General features: G+C 35.3%; 1 protein-coding gene across 1 annotated transcript; it reads left to right on the top strand.

The window, feature by feature from the left end:
• Positions 1-15,017: 15,017 nt before the first annotated feature.
• LOC101310486 (F-box/FBD/LRR-repeat protein At1g13570-like) lies at positions 15,018-16,965 on the top strand. The gene is made up of 4 exons (XM_004309831.1): positions 15,018-15,141; positions 15,278-16,145; positions 16,242-16,397; positions 16,514-16,965. The coding sequence occupies exons 2-4, from the start codon at positions 15,312-15,314 to the stop codon at positions 16,808-16,810; spliced, it is 1,287 nt and encodes a 428-aa protein (XP_004309879.1). The 5' UTR covers positions 15,018-15,141; positions 15,278-15,311; the 3' UTR covers positions 16,811-16,965.
• Positions 16,966-17,168: the final 203 nt, after the last annotated feature.

Consider the following 17,168-nt stretch of genomic DNA (forward strand, 5'->3'; position numbering starts at 1 on the left):
CACATCCTCATCATTTAGATTTCATTTCAGTAATATTTATTTATTTGTAAAATACTCGATGTTTTACAAACCCGGTCTCCACCTCCCGAAGTAAGACTGAGAATTCTTTAAGCACCCCCTCCCTTCAGGTCTATGAAAGATATATAATTAAAAAGGTCACTGTCGTTCTCTCCTCCCTCTCTTTTCTTTATTCTTCCTCCTCTTTTTAATTTACGTGTCCATATCAGTTTGAGCCGAGTATTCAAACCACCTCTCTCTTGTTTTCATAGATATATTATTTTACTTACTTACTTATTCACCTTATTAAAATTGAGAGGGTATACCGTATATTTGCATATACCTATTATACACATGTTTTGGCACATGAACAGTATCGAAATCATACTCCCAAATATATATTCTCGTATCACGAAAATATTTTGATTGACTCATACATTGATTTACTTTTAAAATTATCGGGGTATTACAAAGAAGTACATGAGTTTACATAGTGGAAAATTATGTCCCTTAAGAGAAAATCGGCATGCAATTTTTCTCCTTGGGTTCAGGATTTCTGCGAGTAAAAAACAAACTCATGTAGAGTTTAGGATAAAAGTTATAAATGGTCCTCGTGATTTGGGGTCATGGTTATATTTGTCACTGTGGTCTGAAAATGATTAATTTTGGTCCTCGTATTTTATATATCGACTAATCATAGTCCAATAATAACATTTCCTCTAACACCGTTAGTAAGACATGCATGTGTGTGTCACATGTTGAGGCAATTTGTCTTTTTACTATCAAAATACAATAAACAAAAAATATAAATAATAAGAATATAAAAGACAACTCATAAAATAATGAATGAAAATAAACATAAATTCTAACACCACCATCAAAATAGAGTTAATTGGCGGCATGATTTATCCCAGATACTTGCATTGGAACTCAACCCTTGATGCGATTAAGATTTAAATTTTAGAACCATTCTTCATCCATCAAAGTGCGAAATTGGCATTAGTTTTAAAACTTTATATGGCTTGGTTTGATTCTAGTATTTGATATTCTACATCTTCATCAATTTCATACAAAAATTTGACAATTTGCTTTTCGTAAAAGGACTAGAACTGTTATGGGGAAGTGAGAATTAAGAAGATTAATTTGATCAACAAGACAAAGAAACAAGGATAAGATGAAGAAAGATATTTTTTTATACGCCATGACAATTATGCCTAGATTCTGGGAGTGTTATTCCTTATTCTTAGTAATTTGCTTTTTCATTTTTCCTTTTTTTTTATTGATTTCATTTTTCCTTACAATTCTGTTTAACTTTTATTTTTCTGTTTGATAAGGAATGTATAAGACATAATTATTTCATGATATGATGTCGGCGTGAGAACTTTACTAACGGTGTTAGACGAAATGTACTATTGGACTAAAATTAGTCAATATATAAAACACGAGGACTAAAATTAATCATTTTCAAACCACAGTGGCAAACGCTACCATTAATATTGGGCGTTCGGACCCAAAAACTAGGAAAAACTAACCCAAAAGCCCAATCGGGCCGGTCTAAAATGGGAAGAGCTTGGTCTGGGCCACAGACCGGCCTGAATGCTTTCATTTCGGTTCGGGCTTGGTTCTGAACCGAAAGCCCGTTCTGCCCGAGATACACAATTTTGCCACGTGTCAACATCTTATTGGTCCATGTAATTTTATTTTTTCTAAAACTAAAAACCTTCAGTCTTTCTCTACGCCTCTCTTCTTTTTTTCTTTTCTCTTAACCTATTCTCAATTCTTCTTTTTTTATGTTCTTCGATTTTGTTGTCAACACAACAGTGACTAGAGAGTGGAGGCAGATGGGATATTTACGATTGTTTAGTCGATTGTTTGGTGAGTGGAGGCAGATGGGTTTGAGTTGGGTGATGTAAAGTTAGGGTTTCTGAGTTTTTCAACTTCTGGGTTTGTGTGTTCACACATTTCAAGTACAAACCCAACCTGGGTTTTCTGGGTTTCTCTCACTTTCTTTGTTTCCCATGCTCTTTCTTTGAATGTTTTCTTACCTTTCTTTGTAATATTCACATCTGTTTAATTTTTGACTTTGATATCCATTTGTGTAGTTTTCTTAATGCTATTATGATAGTGAATGGAGAAGTTCTAAATTTGATATAGAGGTTGGCAATTAGTTTTTAAATTTGATATCCATTTGTCTGATTGATACCCCATACCCCAAATTTGGAATTATAGATCATATTATTAATTGGTTATAGGGTTTGATAGTACATATTGGTTTTTGGGGAATTCAAAAACATGAAACTGCGCTTCTGGCAGAAATTTCAGTTATATATGTTCACAAGTTCTAGCCCTGTCTACTTGTGCATAAGGTGTTGAGAGTTTGAATCTTCTCTCTGATTTGGCTTGATATGGACATTGAATGCAGTGCATCAACTAGCCTACATTATTATATATGATTCCATATAATGGTCTTTGTTGTCTTTGTTTATTTGAATATATGATTCCATATAATGCGGTGCATCAGCTAGAGTTCGAATCCGGCATCCTTTATTGTCTTTATTTTTGGCGGCAAGGTCTTGCTTTATTTTTATAGGTAAAATTCTGTTTAGTCCCTATTGTTTAGGTTCGTCATCCTTTTAGTCCTTGAACTTTTAATCTAATCTGTTTAGTCCTTGAACTTACAAATGTTACTCTACTTAGTCCTTTCTGTTAGAATATTCTGTTAAGAAAGAATATTATGTTTTTCTTTGTTTTCTTTGCTAAAAGAAAATGTACGGAGCATGGTGGCCTTGAATTTTGAATTTTTTTATTTAACATGTTGCAAATATTTAAATCTATCCTCTTACTCAAAGGTAAACAGTTAATTTTTCATTATCAATTAGGAGAATCTATTGCTATTAGACTTGAATTATTAGCAGAAGCTAAACTTTCATATAAAGAATTACAAGAAGAAAAAAACATTTAGAAAACTAAAAGAAAGAAGAGATAAGCTTCCTAGAAGTACCAAAAATTACTGGGATATTATTTTTCAGTTACAACGAAGGATATACGAATCAAGAGAAGAAATTAAAGTTCTTCAAGAAACTTTTGAACAAGATTAAAAACCTCTTGATATTTTGAGAATTGGTTAGATCCGCCCTAGCTGGTATCAGAGCCTGCTTGGCTCATAAGCAGGTGAAAGAAAAAGGCTTATGCCACAAAGTTGGCTTCTCTCAACTAACAAGAGAGAATCCAAACTTAAAAATTATCAGTCATTTTGTACTACAAAAGGAACTAACAAGTGGGAAGTGTGCTTTCATTCAAGGCACATTTAAGAAAATCAGTACTCCATTGAATACGTTTGTAGAGTATTAAATACGTTCTACGACGAACATATTCATCTCCAGAAAGAGTTTGGAGTAGAAGAGCTTGATCCAGCAAGACCAAGCTTAATCGAGTTCCTAGACCGTTTATCTAGGGATAAGACTTCTGAAAAGGTTACAGAACAGCTCGAGAGATTTAATCTACGGATTAATCAACTTGAAGAAATAAATTCAAAGATTGCTAGGCTTGAAATCAAGCTAGATTATCTCAAAGAAAAACAATATCTAATAGATATTGAAAGAAAGTTGGTTTGCACTGAGTCTTGCAAACAATATTTATCAACGAGCGGTGGAACTAAGAGAAACTTAGGAACACCTGAAAAATCTTTTAGAAACTCTTATCTCCAGAATAGGATGAATCAAAGAGTTGATCTAAAAGTAAAAAAGGAAGATGTTATAGCTATTGGCTTTCATCGTCCTATAGAAAAACTTGCTGAAAATGTAGAAGCAATAATTCATCAGCAGAATTATAGTATTGACCTCGAAGTTTAATTTCGAGAATTACATAACAGAATCTCAACTCTACAAAAGATTGTAGAAAATATGAAGGAAGGAGAGAATTATGAAAGGATAAATGAAGAGGGTCTAGCTCAAAACGTGGCTAGTAAAATCATTATCCCTACTCCATCCTCACCAACGGGAGAAGGAATACTAAGGTTTAGTGAACCAAAGCTTCTGGAATGGAAAACAGCAAAAGCATCAAAATCTACAATTAAGAGAGAGATGAAGATGTTGAGTAGAATCCTCAGTAAAAGGAACACATTTCCGGTATAGTTAATAAACGCTTAAGAGTTTGAGTGTAATGAAATCGAATCTAGTGTACGAGAAACATCTGCGCCTAGATTTAAATTCAACGAGATCTATAAGAAGGGATCTTTCATTATGGACTCCCACAGATTCAAGATTCTTGAATTAACAGTTCCAGCCACAGGAGGAGAAACAGATATCAGATTGATAACTCCAAAAGAAGTTAATGAAGCCTTCCAGAAAAAATATTCCTATATGCATATTGGAGCAGTCCAAGTAGGAATAAAATTCTTAGCCAGAGATGGTATTGACTGTTCTATTCTATGTGTCTTACAAAACGATAGAATAACAGATTTTAAGAAAAGTCTATTAGGAACGGTAGAAGCTTCTTTGTGCAACCAAGTTGCATATTTCAATGTTTTCCCAAACTTCACAACACATCTCAAAGATGCTGCTCACTGTCTAAAATTGAGAATTAAGACAGATGGGATTTCTATGAAAAAAGGAATGATGTAACTTGCAATAGATTATCGAATCTAGTATAAGTTGATGAGTTCAAATATAACTCCTAATATCAGGTTTCTGAATAGCCCTGGGATTACTACATCTATGCTCACCAACCCAAAAAATAATTCTCAACAAAAACATGTCACAAAATGTCATGAAGTAACATTCCCAAGAGAATGGAATTTGACCCCTCATGTCAGACAGCTTGAAAGCTCCAATGCTTCAATTTATGAAGACATGGGAGGAAAGATAAGATTACAGTTTCATAGACATTCATTTGCTAATTATGAAGAAACTAGTTCTTCTGGAACTAAATCTATCTTTCATGAAGAAATATTTGAGGAAGAAGATACTAAAAGACCTATGAAAATGTTTAGAGCAGGATATTTAAAAGGATTATATGCACAAGCTGAGACTTGTGAATTCATAGAAGAATCCATAGAAGAATTAGAGAAAATTATGAATGAGATTTCTCAAATTCAACTTGGAAAGAATAAGAGGATGATTCTTCCTTATCAAGCAGCTAAAGAAGAGCCGTCAGGTTCACAGTCTATGGATACAGAGGAAAATGAAAGGCAGGTCCCTTATGATGGTGGTTATACCATAATACAGAACATTATAAACAATCCCACTAAGATCATTCGAGAAAAGAATATCAAGCTTCCAAAAGGACAAGCTCCTACAGGAAGAATTGGAGAACAAAGTTCTTAGAAGTATATCCCTACAGAACCCAAATGGGGACAGTCAGTGTCTGAAAGAGGGGTTTATCTGGATTTAGACCAGGTAGGAGATAAAAGAAAGACAATAGATAACTGGGTACGTAGCTAGTTTAAAGCTAACTCAGGCTCTAGTGTTATCAAAGTTTGCCTACGAGGATGCTCATGCATATTATGAGTCAACCTTAACTGGAATAGTCCATAAGTGGTATCAATCTTTCAAAAGAAGTTCTCAATGGACTAATTGGGCAAGCAAGTTAGCTCAGCCTAATAATCCTTTAGATTTTCCGGTGCCTATCTATGCACAATTCTGTGGAGATATCACTGGGCATAGTGAGCAATCTAAAGAAACGAGCGAAGGCAAATATTCATAAATTGAGTATTTGTAACATGAGGTATTTTGAGGAATACACCAATGAGTTGCAAAATTACTTCTGCACTATTGGAGATATTGAGAATGATGATCTCATCAGAACATATTATAGAAAGTTGTCAGAACCCTAGAATGATATAGTAGCACAATCGTTAGAAGAAAACCCCCTTCAGTATTTTACTATAGGAGGAATAGCAGAAAGAGTTAGAGGAGTTGAGAATATGTGTCCAAAGATATTGGATACCTCAACACAATGGGGATGTCATATTCCTATGGAAAGAAAGCACCGAAGGAAGTTCTCTGGCACCAAGCATGATAAAAAATTTGCTTCCAAAAAGAAGTTTAAGTTCAGGAAAAGGCCTGAATATAAGAAAGAACAATCTTCTCAAACTTCTCCTAGAAAGAGATTTTTCAAAAGAAAAAAGAAGGTCATTTCTTCTTCAAAAGAAGTAAAGAAATGCAGATATTGGCTTTGCAAGGCAGAGGGACATTATGCAAATGAGTGTCCTAAAAAGGACAAGAGATCTTCTAAAGCCTTAATTACTGAGTATGATGAAGCGATAGAGTATGCTATTCTAAAAGGCTTTGAAATCGCATATTCTGATGAAGAGAATGAATCGATATATTCTCTTGAGTTCCCATCAGACAGCGAGACAGAAAGTGCTTCAAAAAGCTCTAAAGAAGAAGAAGAAGATATAGGGTATCGTCCTATATTTTTATTACAGATATAGAATTGGAAGGAAGAAAACTCTGATATTATTAGTACCTTCCATCCCAATCCAGGAAATTTTATTTATGACTATTGCAAATGTAATGATAATAATACAATTCCCATGTATTATGAAAGTACAGGAAAAACTTATCATCGAGAATGCTTTATTGCAGAACTCAGAAGAAAAACTAAGGATAATGAAGCACATGTCCTGGTAGAAGAGGAATATAATGTATTCTATAAAAAAGAACGAGAGAGGAACCTCGAAGAGGATATAAAAAAGATGAAGTTTGTAACTTCATTAAGCCAGAACAAAGAAATCAAGGAGTCTCTTGATTCTCTTAATTCCATAAGTACCAATCCAATACTTGGTCTAGCAAATGATAATCCTCTTGATTCCGTAACTGCAGTAAGAAAGGTCAACCATTTCACAGAATTACTTGATACTCTAAGAGAGCAAGCGCGAGTAATGCCAATCTAGACAAGCATATATAGTAATTATATTACTATCGGACTGAAGTTTCCCAATTACAAGAAGTATCATCTACATGCATTTGTAGATAGTGGCTCAAGGTATTCTCTTGCTAAGAGATATGCAATCTCGAAGAATACTGGGAAAATTCTTCAACAACAGTTATTGGAGTTGCGATGGAAGAAAATCAAATAGTTATGGATACAATGGCTCGAAATGTAAAGGTTTTCTTAGGCGGAGAAAATTTTACCATCAAGATCCTCTGGCAATGTGTAGGCCAGACAGTTGATTTGGTTATTGGAAATGACTTTCTTCTTCAGCAAACAGTAATTCAAACTCTAGAAAGGATTGGGTTTGAGAAAAATAGAAAATTCTATTGGGAATCCCGATTAACAGACGCAGTACGCGTTACCAGTAAAAGATTTACCGACCAATATCAGAAGTCGCCAGCGAAGAGTGGTGATTATTATAAGCCAATTTTAAAGCCAGTTTTGTTGCTACAAGAACAGCTTAAAGGGCATAGTGAGATATTGGTGAATGAAGCAACAAGTTCAGAAGACTCTGAATCAGAGGAAAATTCTGAATATCAAATTTCTAACAATGAGAGTTCTGATGGAGAAGAAGAATACACCAGAGAGCACAACCTAAAGGTATATGCTAACAAAGTAGAACAAAAGAAAATACCAACTCTCACAGAAATAGAAAATTTGCTGAAACCAGTTATCAGTGAAGACCCTCAATTTTATTGGGAAAAAACCCAATATATTGTCAGCTAAAAACGCATGATGCAAATGTTATTTGCCATGTTAAGGCCATCCCTCATTATAGGGAAGAAGATAGAAAAGAATTGGAGAATCAGATCCAATGCAAGAACTTCTTGAAAAGAAGTTATTAGGCTTTCAAACAGTCCTAATCATGTCCCAGCATTCTTGGTAAGAAATCATGTAGAACAATTAAGAGGAAAAGCCAGAATGATGATTGATTACAGAGATGTAAACAATAAGATCGTCAAAGACAGTTATCAAATAGCTCAGGTGAGAGTTCTCATCAACAGGCTTAAAGGAGCAAAAATCTTCTCTAAGTTTGATGCAAAATCAGGCTTTTAGCAGGTTAAAATGCATCCTGACTCCATTGCTTTGACAACCTTTGGAACTCCGCAAGGGCATTATGAATGGTTAGTTATGCCATTTGATCTTAACCAAGCCCCGTCTATTTTCGAAAGGAAAATGGATAATATCTTTAAACCATATTCAGATTTCTGCATAGTTTATATAGACGACATTCTTGTCTTCTCTAGAACTATGAATGAACATCTTAAGCACCTGGAACAGGTGTGTAAACTTATTGTCCAAAAGGGATTATCTTTGGACAGAAGAAGATTCACCTTATAAAAGGAGAAATTGATTTCCTTGACATTCATGTTAAGGATGGAGAGATTCGTCTCCAAGAACATATTGTTAAAAAAATCAGCCAATTTCCTGACAATATCCCTGATGCAAAATCTTTGCAAAGATTTTTAGGAGTTTTTAATTTTGCAACAGACTTTATTCCTTAAGTCAGTGGTCTCACTGCACTCCTCTCTCCAAAAATAAGCTCTAAAAAGAAATGGTCCTTCACTGAAGATGACAGTAATACTATCAGAAAGATTAAAGAATTAATAAAAAACCTTTCTTTTTTACAGTTACCTGAAGAAGGAGATTTAATCATATTGCAAACTGATGCAAATGATTATTATTGGGCAGGAGTTGTTTTAGCTGTTGCTCCAGATACAAATCATGAAAAGATTTGTAAATTTCTATCAAGAAAGTTTAACGCAGCAGAGTTAAACTATTCTACTGGAGACAAGGAAGTCCTTGCCTTAATTAAAAGCATCAAGGGTGCTGAGGCATTCTTAGGAAACAGATTTGTAGTAAGAACTGATAACAAAAGAGTTAAAAATTTCAAAAACTACAAATTAACTGATGCTGCTGATAGGGGAAGAGTTCTGAGATGGCAAATGTTTTTAACTCAATATGAATATGATGTTGAAATGGTTGCAGGTGACAAGAATTATTTGCCTGACGCTCTTACAAGAGAAATGGCGATGTTGGAAAGAGAAGGTCGCAATCCAAGAAACTGGAAACCGGTATCAAAGGAAAAGAAGCTTTGGGAAAGATACAAGAGCAGTGATAAAACCGTAGGACCTCTCCATGATGGACCAGGTTATCAATAGATTGTTTCTTATGGAGCTGTTGAATCAAGTCATCCTTCAGAAAAAATCAAGCCAAGACTAGATCAAGGATGGGATGAGTTTTTAGACCATTCAAAAAAAGATACAGATCAGTCTGTTACTTCTGATGAAGAAAAACTCGCACATGAGTTCTTGCTGTGTCCAAAATGAACAGCCTCAACTGATCGGTCTCAAGGTAAAAGACCGGCTAGCCCGTCTCAAACGACAGACGATAAAAGCATATCAAGTCCGTTTATGGCTGCTGCTTTGCCAAAAAGCAGAAATGTCTCTTTTAAAGCAACCAAGTCACCTTTAGTCACTGGGAAGAAGATTATTCATGATCAACCTTTGAAGATCTTTCAGAAACCAATTTTCAGGACAGAAAGGCTATTAGCCTTTAAGCAGAAGATTATTATTGATAATATTCTGCATGTGTTCTATGAAGAGAACGAAGCTCATTTACTTCAAACACTTAAAGCTTTAACAGAAGAATTGTATGGATTCCATACAAATGATAAAGGTGTGCAAGCAGAAAATTAAGCAAGAAATTCTAAGGCTGTTTACCTTGAAAATCCTGAAAGTGCTAAAATTCTAATGCTAGCACTAAAAGAATCTGAATGGTATAAGTTTCACAATCTTTTAGGAGAAGGTAAAGATATTCTTCCAAGAACATTATCAGTAGTCCTTGGCCCATATTATGGGAGATACTTGATTGATGTTCAAGCAGAGCATCCCCAAAAACGTAAGTTGTGGCTTGTGGAAAATGGTTTTGTTTATAATTTATAGACAAAAACTAATGAAGATTTGAATGGATTCCTAGATATAATATCTGAGGATGTTAAGAACATTAGACCTGACGGATGTATTTTAAGATTAAAATTCATTTCAACTCCTCCAGAGTGGACAGTAGTGAATGGACAGACGAATTATATCTCTCCTTATCATTTTGTCAGGTTAATCCAAAGTCCAGTTCAAAAACCAGTTGTTACAGGTGGCAATGGTAGACCAAATCAAAGCATCCCATGGATGAAGGCTATGGCTATAGCTGTTATTAAAGATGTGGTTTTAAGAGACTATGATTCAAGTTCTTTTGGCAAGTGGAGAAAAAATAATGGTCACTTGCTATAATCATCTTCTACCAAAGAACTATGACTTTTTCACAGCTCTTATGAGGAAAAAAGTTGATTGCACTCTGGCTACTACTGTATGGCTAGAAAAAGTTGAGAAGGATGAAAAGTATAAGATTTCTTATCCTTTTGATTCCGATCTTGACAATGAAAAAGATAACACTGCACGTGAATAGGAATATAGTGGTCCCAACTCATCTGCAGGATATGAAGAAAATCATGAAGAATATCACAACATAGTAAATATGTTGGAAAAATGAATGATTACCGACACATCAAGACAAGAAGCTTTTCTTTTGATAAAAAGAAATGAGTGGTTGCCAACGCATGAAGACAAACGACTTTACTTTTTCAAAAGTAAAGTTATCAGGATAAGATTCCTCTTGTCCCCCACTTTGTATAGGTGTGTTTTAATTCTAGTTTGGAATCCGCTCCCTATTTAAGGAGCCTTAGGCGTAAGTAGGAAGGCATCTATCAGAAACTTGAGATAGAAGTTTGAAGCTCTCTCAATCTTTCTCAAGAAGTAAGATAGCCAGAATAGAGTTTTTCAATATAGAGTGAATAATAGAGTGATTATTGTGTGGAGTGTTGTACTCGTCTGGTGTGGAATACTATATATATACAAGTAAGTGTTTATCTTGTAATTATGAATAACTAAACAGCCTTTAGTTGTTTACCTGAGAGCGAGCCTCTGGGTTTTGTATTTGTATTTATGTTTGAATAAATAAATTCTATCTTGTGCCCCATAATCCGTCTCAAAAATATTTTTCTTTACATATTTATTTCAATATTACTTTATGTTTATTTTACTTTGTAAAGAAATTAGGCTTTTCCATCCTAAGACAGCAGTGATTCCGCTATGATTAGTAACCATTAGACAGGAGGTCGTTAGGTGAAATGTTGGCATGTGGAAGGCTAGTTCTTAAGAAAAAGGGTAAGTCTAGTTACTTAAAAGTAAAATTTAAAAAAAAAAAGGTTTAACGGAAAAACAGTGTTTTAACCGAAGTTTTTAACAAAAGGACCTTCTGGATGAGAAATCAAAACCTTAAGGACTATATAGATGTTTTTAAAACCTTGAGGACTAAATAGATGACTTGCTTAAACCATAAGGACTAAACAAAGGTTAATTCTATTTTTATTGAACTCAATAAACCGAAAAAAGTATTGTATAACTGTATATGTATATACTCTCTGCTTGCTACAATGCTTTGTCTAGACTTTGATCTCTTGAGCTTTCCATTGCTTGTGCTCTTTGTTGATATGTAGGTACATGTTTGACTGAGAAAAACAGGTAGCAAGGATAGCAATTCTTAAGTAAGATGCAACTACAACATTGTTTAGTTTGTCAAAATTTCATGAGAATAAGGAACATATCATCAAGCTGGTGGTGTGAATACTTGGTGGAGTGAATGGATTAGTGTATATTCAAGGAGTTTAGGGTTTAGGATTAGTGTATGTATACTTACTCAAGAATTAGTGTATATTCAAGGATTGCCATAAAAAATAGGATTTAGGGTTTAGGGTTGCCATGAAAAATAGGGTTTAGGGTTTAGAATTAGTGTATATTCAAGGAGCAATTCTTGAGTAATTCTTGAAATGTTTTGGAGCCCCATGTTGACCTCGTGCCACTCCTAGAGTTGTTGAAGTTAATTGGCTTCCTCCTTCTTTTGGTTGGGTGAAGATAAATTCTGACAGCTCTTAGAAGCATGAGGAGGGAGTGGGTGGTTATGGTGCTATTTTTAGGGATTACAAGGGCCACTTTCTTGGTGCTTTTGCCTCAAATCTTGAAATTCCTAGTTCAATTTCAGCGGAGATAATGGCTGTTATTAAAGCTATTGAGCTTGCTTGGGTTCATAATTGGAAACATATGTGGTTGGAAGTTGACTCATCTTTGGTACTTGATTATATTCGCAGACCTTCTCTTGTTCCTTGGCCTCTTCGAATTCGATGGTTGAATTGCTTTTACCGAATCTCTCAGATGAATTTCAAGGCTACTCATATTTTTCATGAAACAAATAAAATAGCTGGTGCTCTGGCAAATCAAGGTAAGTCGTGTTCTAAATTGATGTGGTGGGATGAGCCTCCACCTTGCATATTATTGTCTTATAATAACGATGTTAGAGGTATATATGCCTCAATTTCATTTCAGCTAGTCTGTAATTTGTTTCGGGAGGTTTTGGTTTTCATCCCCCTCCTTTGTTTCTTTTTTCTTTTATTAATAACATAGAGTGACAAGCGATTTATTCGTCTATCCTCGATCATTCAGCGAAAAAAAAAAATAAATGTATATTCAAGGAGGGGACTTCAATACAAGGGCTCTTGCATTGTTTTAAGATTCATGGTTTTTTTTTGTTTTTGATACAGATTCATGGTTTTTTTGTTTAAGATATATGAATAAAATGGAAGAAGGTGGAAATGATATTCTGTATAGTTTGGTTCTAAGTTGCACGGACACGGACACAGACACGGCGACATGATACGGCGTGACACGACAAAACTCAAAAACTAAGTTTCCGACACTGCTTGGACATGATAAACAGAATTATATATTTATGTATTTTAATAAATAAAAGAGATACTAAAATATAATTATACACAAAATTTCATATAATTATGCAGGAAATAACTCAAATAAAGAACACCCATCGATTAATTACTAATCTCAATAATCACTAATCAGAAATTTAAAAAAAAGACTGACCTTGGAAAGATTAACATATTGTTGCGTACTTTTTTTTTTTTTTTTCTCAGCGGAGAGACTATAAGCTAGAGATTAACAGACTTAAATCTCCAATATAACTTACTTGCCCATGGCTGGAGGAAGAGAGCTAGAGGCTATCAGCTGCAATTGAATGGTTTACCGATTAAGAACAATGAAACAATGATTATTTAGAACTTAGAAGAGATCGAATGGGCGATGTTTTCTTCGTCTGCATCGTTCCTGACTTTCCTCTCTTTGTTTGTGTGCGATTGCGCGACAAACCTCTAATGCGCTCATTTATTTATTTATTTTTATTTTTTTTAAGTGAGAAAAGCTGACCTGGCGTGTTGTAAATAGACATGTCGAGCCGGTCAACATGTCCAAAACGTGTCTGAAAAGTCAATTTTTCGGACAAGCCACATGGCTTGTCGGACAGGTTTTTTGTCGTGTCGGGCGCGTGTCGGCATGTTGGGAGTGTCCACCCATGTGGAGTGTCCGTGCAACATAGGTTTGGTTCTAAATAATTTGCTAGAGGTGGTTTGGTTGTGAATAGTTTGGTTGCAAAGTATAAAATAGTAGTAAACAACCAAATCCTGTTTGGGCCCGAAAAAAAAACCGAAATCCCAAAAAATGATAATCGGTCCGGGCCCAGTCGGGTTGAAAATCTGAAAAGGGTATGACCTGATATTTTTGGGTTTCGGGTTAAGTTTTCAAAAAACCCTAACCGGCCCGACCCAAGCCTAGCCTTAGTTATCATATGACCCCAAACCACGATGACGATTTATAACTTTTACCCTAGATTTTATTACTATAACTTTTATCATATTATCTCGTATCCTGCTACCTAGCTAGGATAACACCAATTGTTGCTATCCCTAGATGTGTATAACTACATAACTTAATGCAAAAATGAACCTGCAAGCGATATGGTATTGATATGGTGACGACAGGATCACCCTAAGTCCTTGTCTGCAAGGCAATCTAAAGAACCTGTAAGCGTAGTTGGTGCTTTTATCAGTCGCTTGAAAAAGAAGCCACAGTCAAGCTAGCGCACCTCGCTACAACACACATGCACATCACGTGCGCTGACACGCTCTGCAACAAAAGAGACGGTTTACAACTTTGCATTTTCAAACTCTTGGTCGAGCCAAACACTAAAATAACGTACTACTAAAATAATGCACATCAAAAATGCATGAAGCTAAGATCCTAAATATAATTAAAATGTCATCATGGTTTAAAAAAATAACAAAATACTAGTCTTTTTCTTAATTTCGACAGGTCACTCCTATTACTTTTTAATGTCACACAATTAGGTCCAACCGTCTACTTTCCATCCAATTTTACAGTTAAGTTGTTGAGATGTCATTTTCTCTCATGCCAAATCAGCTGAATGAAGGGTAAAATTACTATAACACCCTTTGACTTCTCTGGCAAAAGAAAGATGGAAATCCCTCTAAAGCGGAAACCATTTCCCTCCAAAATCATTGTGCAAGATAGTCATTAAAATTCAAGCTTCAAGAACTGAAGCATAACTTGTATCAAAAAAAAAACTAAAGGAAATTGAATAAAAAACAAATTTCACTTACACTCATAAATAGGTCATTCATAATACTGTTATTGTCACCAAAAATACATTGCATATTCTTTAAAATTAGCAAGCCAATAAATAAAGTGCTAATTTACTGAAAACAAAAGTTGCATCATCCAATTTTTGTTTTGGAAGGATTTACATCCTTCTTTTGCTGGAGAAGCGGGAAAATAAACTAAATGATGTTATAGTAATTTTACCTTTCATTCAGCTGACTTGACATGAGAGAAAATGACAACTTAATAACGGTGAAATTGGATGGAAAGTAGACGGTTTGACTTAATTGTCTGGTATTGAAAAGTAATGGAAGTGAGCTGTTGAAATTGAGAAATGAGGACTAAACTATCAAAATTTAAAAAAAAGAAGTGACGGGTATTTTGTCCTTAAAAAAAAAAAAAAGAAAAAAAAAGAGCCAAACCGAAAGCCAGGGCGCGCAAGCGGGAAACAGCTCATAAAGGGATTAAAGGCCACAATGTCAGCAACAACTAGAAGAAGAATTTCTAAAGAAAAGAAAAGAAAAACGAAAGAAAGGAAAGAACAGGAAGGCGAGAACAAGAACAGTCATAGGTAGACTCTCGGACAAAGAACTAGATCTAGACGAAGCTCCACCAGATCCGCTTCATCACTTAGGTACGCTCTAATTCCTTGGTACACAGAGATATCTATGTCTGATATATCAACTTATCAAGCAATATATTTAGAAGAATTCGTAGCAGGATCATGTCTGAGTATTTTCGCGACTGTAAATCCCTTTGCTTTCTTGTAGTGATCGAGTTAGAACGTGCTGATACTGATCGAAAATGGAACTGGACAGAATTAGCAGTTTACCGAATGATGTCACAGAAAAGATTTTGTCACATCTGCTGCCTAGAGAAGCAGCGAGGACAAGTGTTTTATCGACCAAGTGGAGATACAAATCGGCCATGCTTCATGATCTAGAGTTTGATGAGTGTTGTTGGAGTGAAAGCCAAAATCGGGAGGTTGATGATTGTGATGATCAAACAAGCTTTGTGAAAATGGTTGATCATGTACTCTTACTTCATATCGGCCCCATACGCAAGTTTAAGCTGGTTTGTGATTTAAATGAGCTAACTACTAGAGATATTGATCGATGGGTTACTCATCTATCAAGAAACTCTATCAAAGAGTTGATACTCTTTCTTTGGGAATCTGGATACAAGATCCCATTATGTGTGTTTTCTTGTCAAGATCTCGTTCGTTTGGAGTTCACTCAGTGTATGCTCAAACCTCCGTCAACGTTCAAAGGATTTAGTAGCTTGAAAAGCCTTCAACTTATCGCTGTTGACTTGGACCAAGATGTGTTTCAAATTTTGATTCGTTCTAGTCCTCTGCTTGAGAAATTAACACTGCGACATTGTGAGGGTGTTAGCAATCTCAAGATTAATGCACCAAACCTCAAATATATGCATGTTTTAGGTACTTTCGATGTTGTCAACCTTGAGAGTGCCTTGAATATTACTGAGGCTGAAGTTTATGTAAGCATCCATTCTGAGTCTGCTTACGACAGATGGGTTCCTGACAGTTGGAAACCCAGCAGTTCTAGCAATTTGCTCAAGATTTTTGATCACCTCCCACGTATTCGAAGGCTCGAGATTAAGTGGCACTTTTTGAAGGTAAATGTATTTCCTGGCTAATTTCATACTTTATTTAATGATCATTGTCATCGCTATTGGAATTTCGGTCATTAGTTTTATTTTTTTCTGCATCAGTATTTGTCTTTGGGTGCGTTGCCAGAAAAGCTCCCTAAACCCTGCCAGTATCTGAAAGTTCTTACTATGGACTTATGCTTTGATGATCCGGATGCAATTCAAACTGCTCTATGCATTCTGATAAGCTCCCCTGCTCTGCAGGAATTAGAAATCTTTGTGAGTTGACCTCTGCTGACTTAAATCTTAATTTCTACGGACATTAGGGTAAACTCCCTGATTAGTTTAAACAGCTATTTGCCAAAACCTCCATTTCTAATGCTAGACCTATGTAGATGGATGACAGAAAGAAACTCACAAGGTCACCCGGTGTTGTCGAACAACAGAACTCTTCTTGTTTCGAGGTCAGCTACAACTGCACATTCTATCAACTGCGACTTGTGAACATAACCCGGATCTCTGGTGTTGAAGCTGAACTAGATTTCATCAAATGTATACTTTTAGGTTCACCTCTGCTTGAGAGAATGACTGTCACGCCTGCTTCTATGGATGGTTTTACAAAACTTGTAAAAGAGCTACTCCAGCTTAAACGTGAATCGAAGCATGCAGCGATAATTCTCATGGATCCATAATTCTTCAATGAATCGAAGCAGCTAAACGGTTCTGGACTTCTGGTTGAAATGAAACAGGGTTTGGAGTGGTATCTTTTGGTACAAGTCTAAAGTCTTCATATCATGATTTCCTCTGTCACTAACTCACTATTAAGTTGGTTTCGCATACAAAATGGTGTATCCTGTTAAATTTTTGTCAGAATAACCAAAAGGTCTGAACAAAATCCAGTCTGAAAATTTTGGGTGTGCATAGCAGTCTTTTAAGTTAACTTCTCTATCTGTTCATCTTCAGAAACGTTTCTTGCTTCTCATGCTTGAATAGATTGTATCAATCGCCATGTATCTTTGACCTGCAAACAATATATAAAGTTCATCAACA

Source organism: Fragaria vesca, unplaced genomic scaffold, assembly GCF_000184155.1.
Source record: "Fragaria vesca subsp. vesca unplaced genomic scaffold, FraVesHawaii_1.0 scf0513126, whole genome shotgun sequence".
NCBI lineage: Eukaryota > Viridiplantae > Streptophyta > Magnoliopsida > Rosales > Rosaceae > Fragaria > Fragaria vesca.

Coding starts and splice junctions, on each gene's coding strand:
- LOC101310486 (XM_004309831.1), top strand. CDS start 15,312: ATGGAACTGGACAGAATTAGCAGTTTACCGAATGATGTCACAGAAAAG. Junction 16,146..16,241: donor TTAAGTGGCACTTTTTGAAG/GTAAATGTATTT, acceptor TTTCTGCATCAG/TATTTGTCTTTGGGTGCGTT. Junction 16,398..16,513: donor TGCAGGAATTAGAAATCTTT/GTGAGTTGACCT, acceptor AGACCTATGTAG/ATGGATGACAGAAAGAAACT.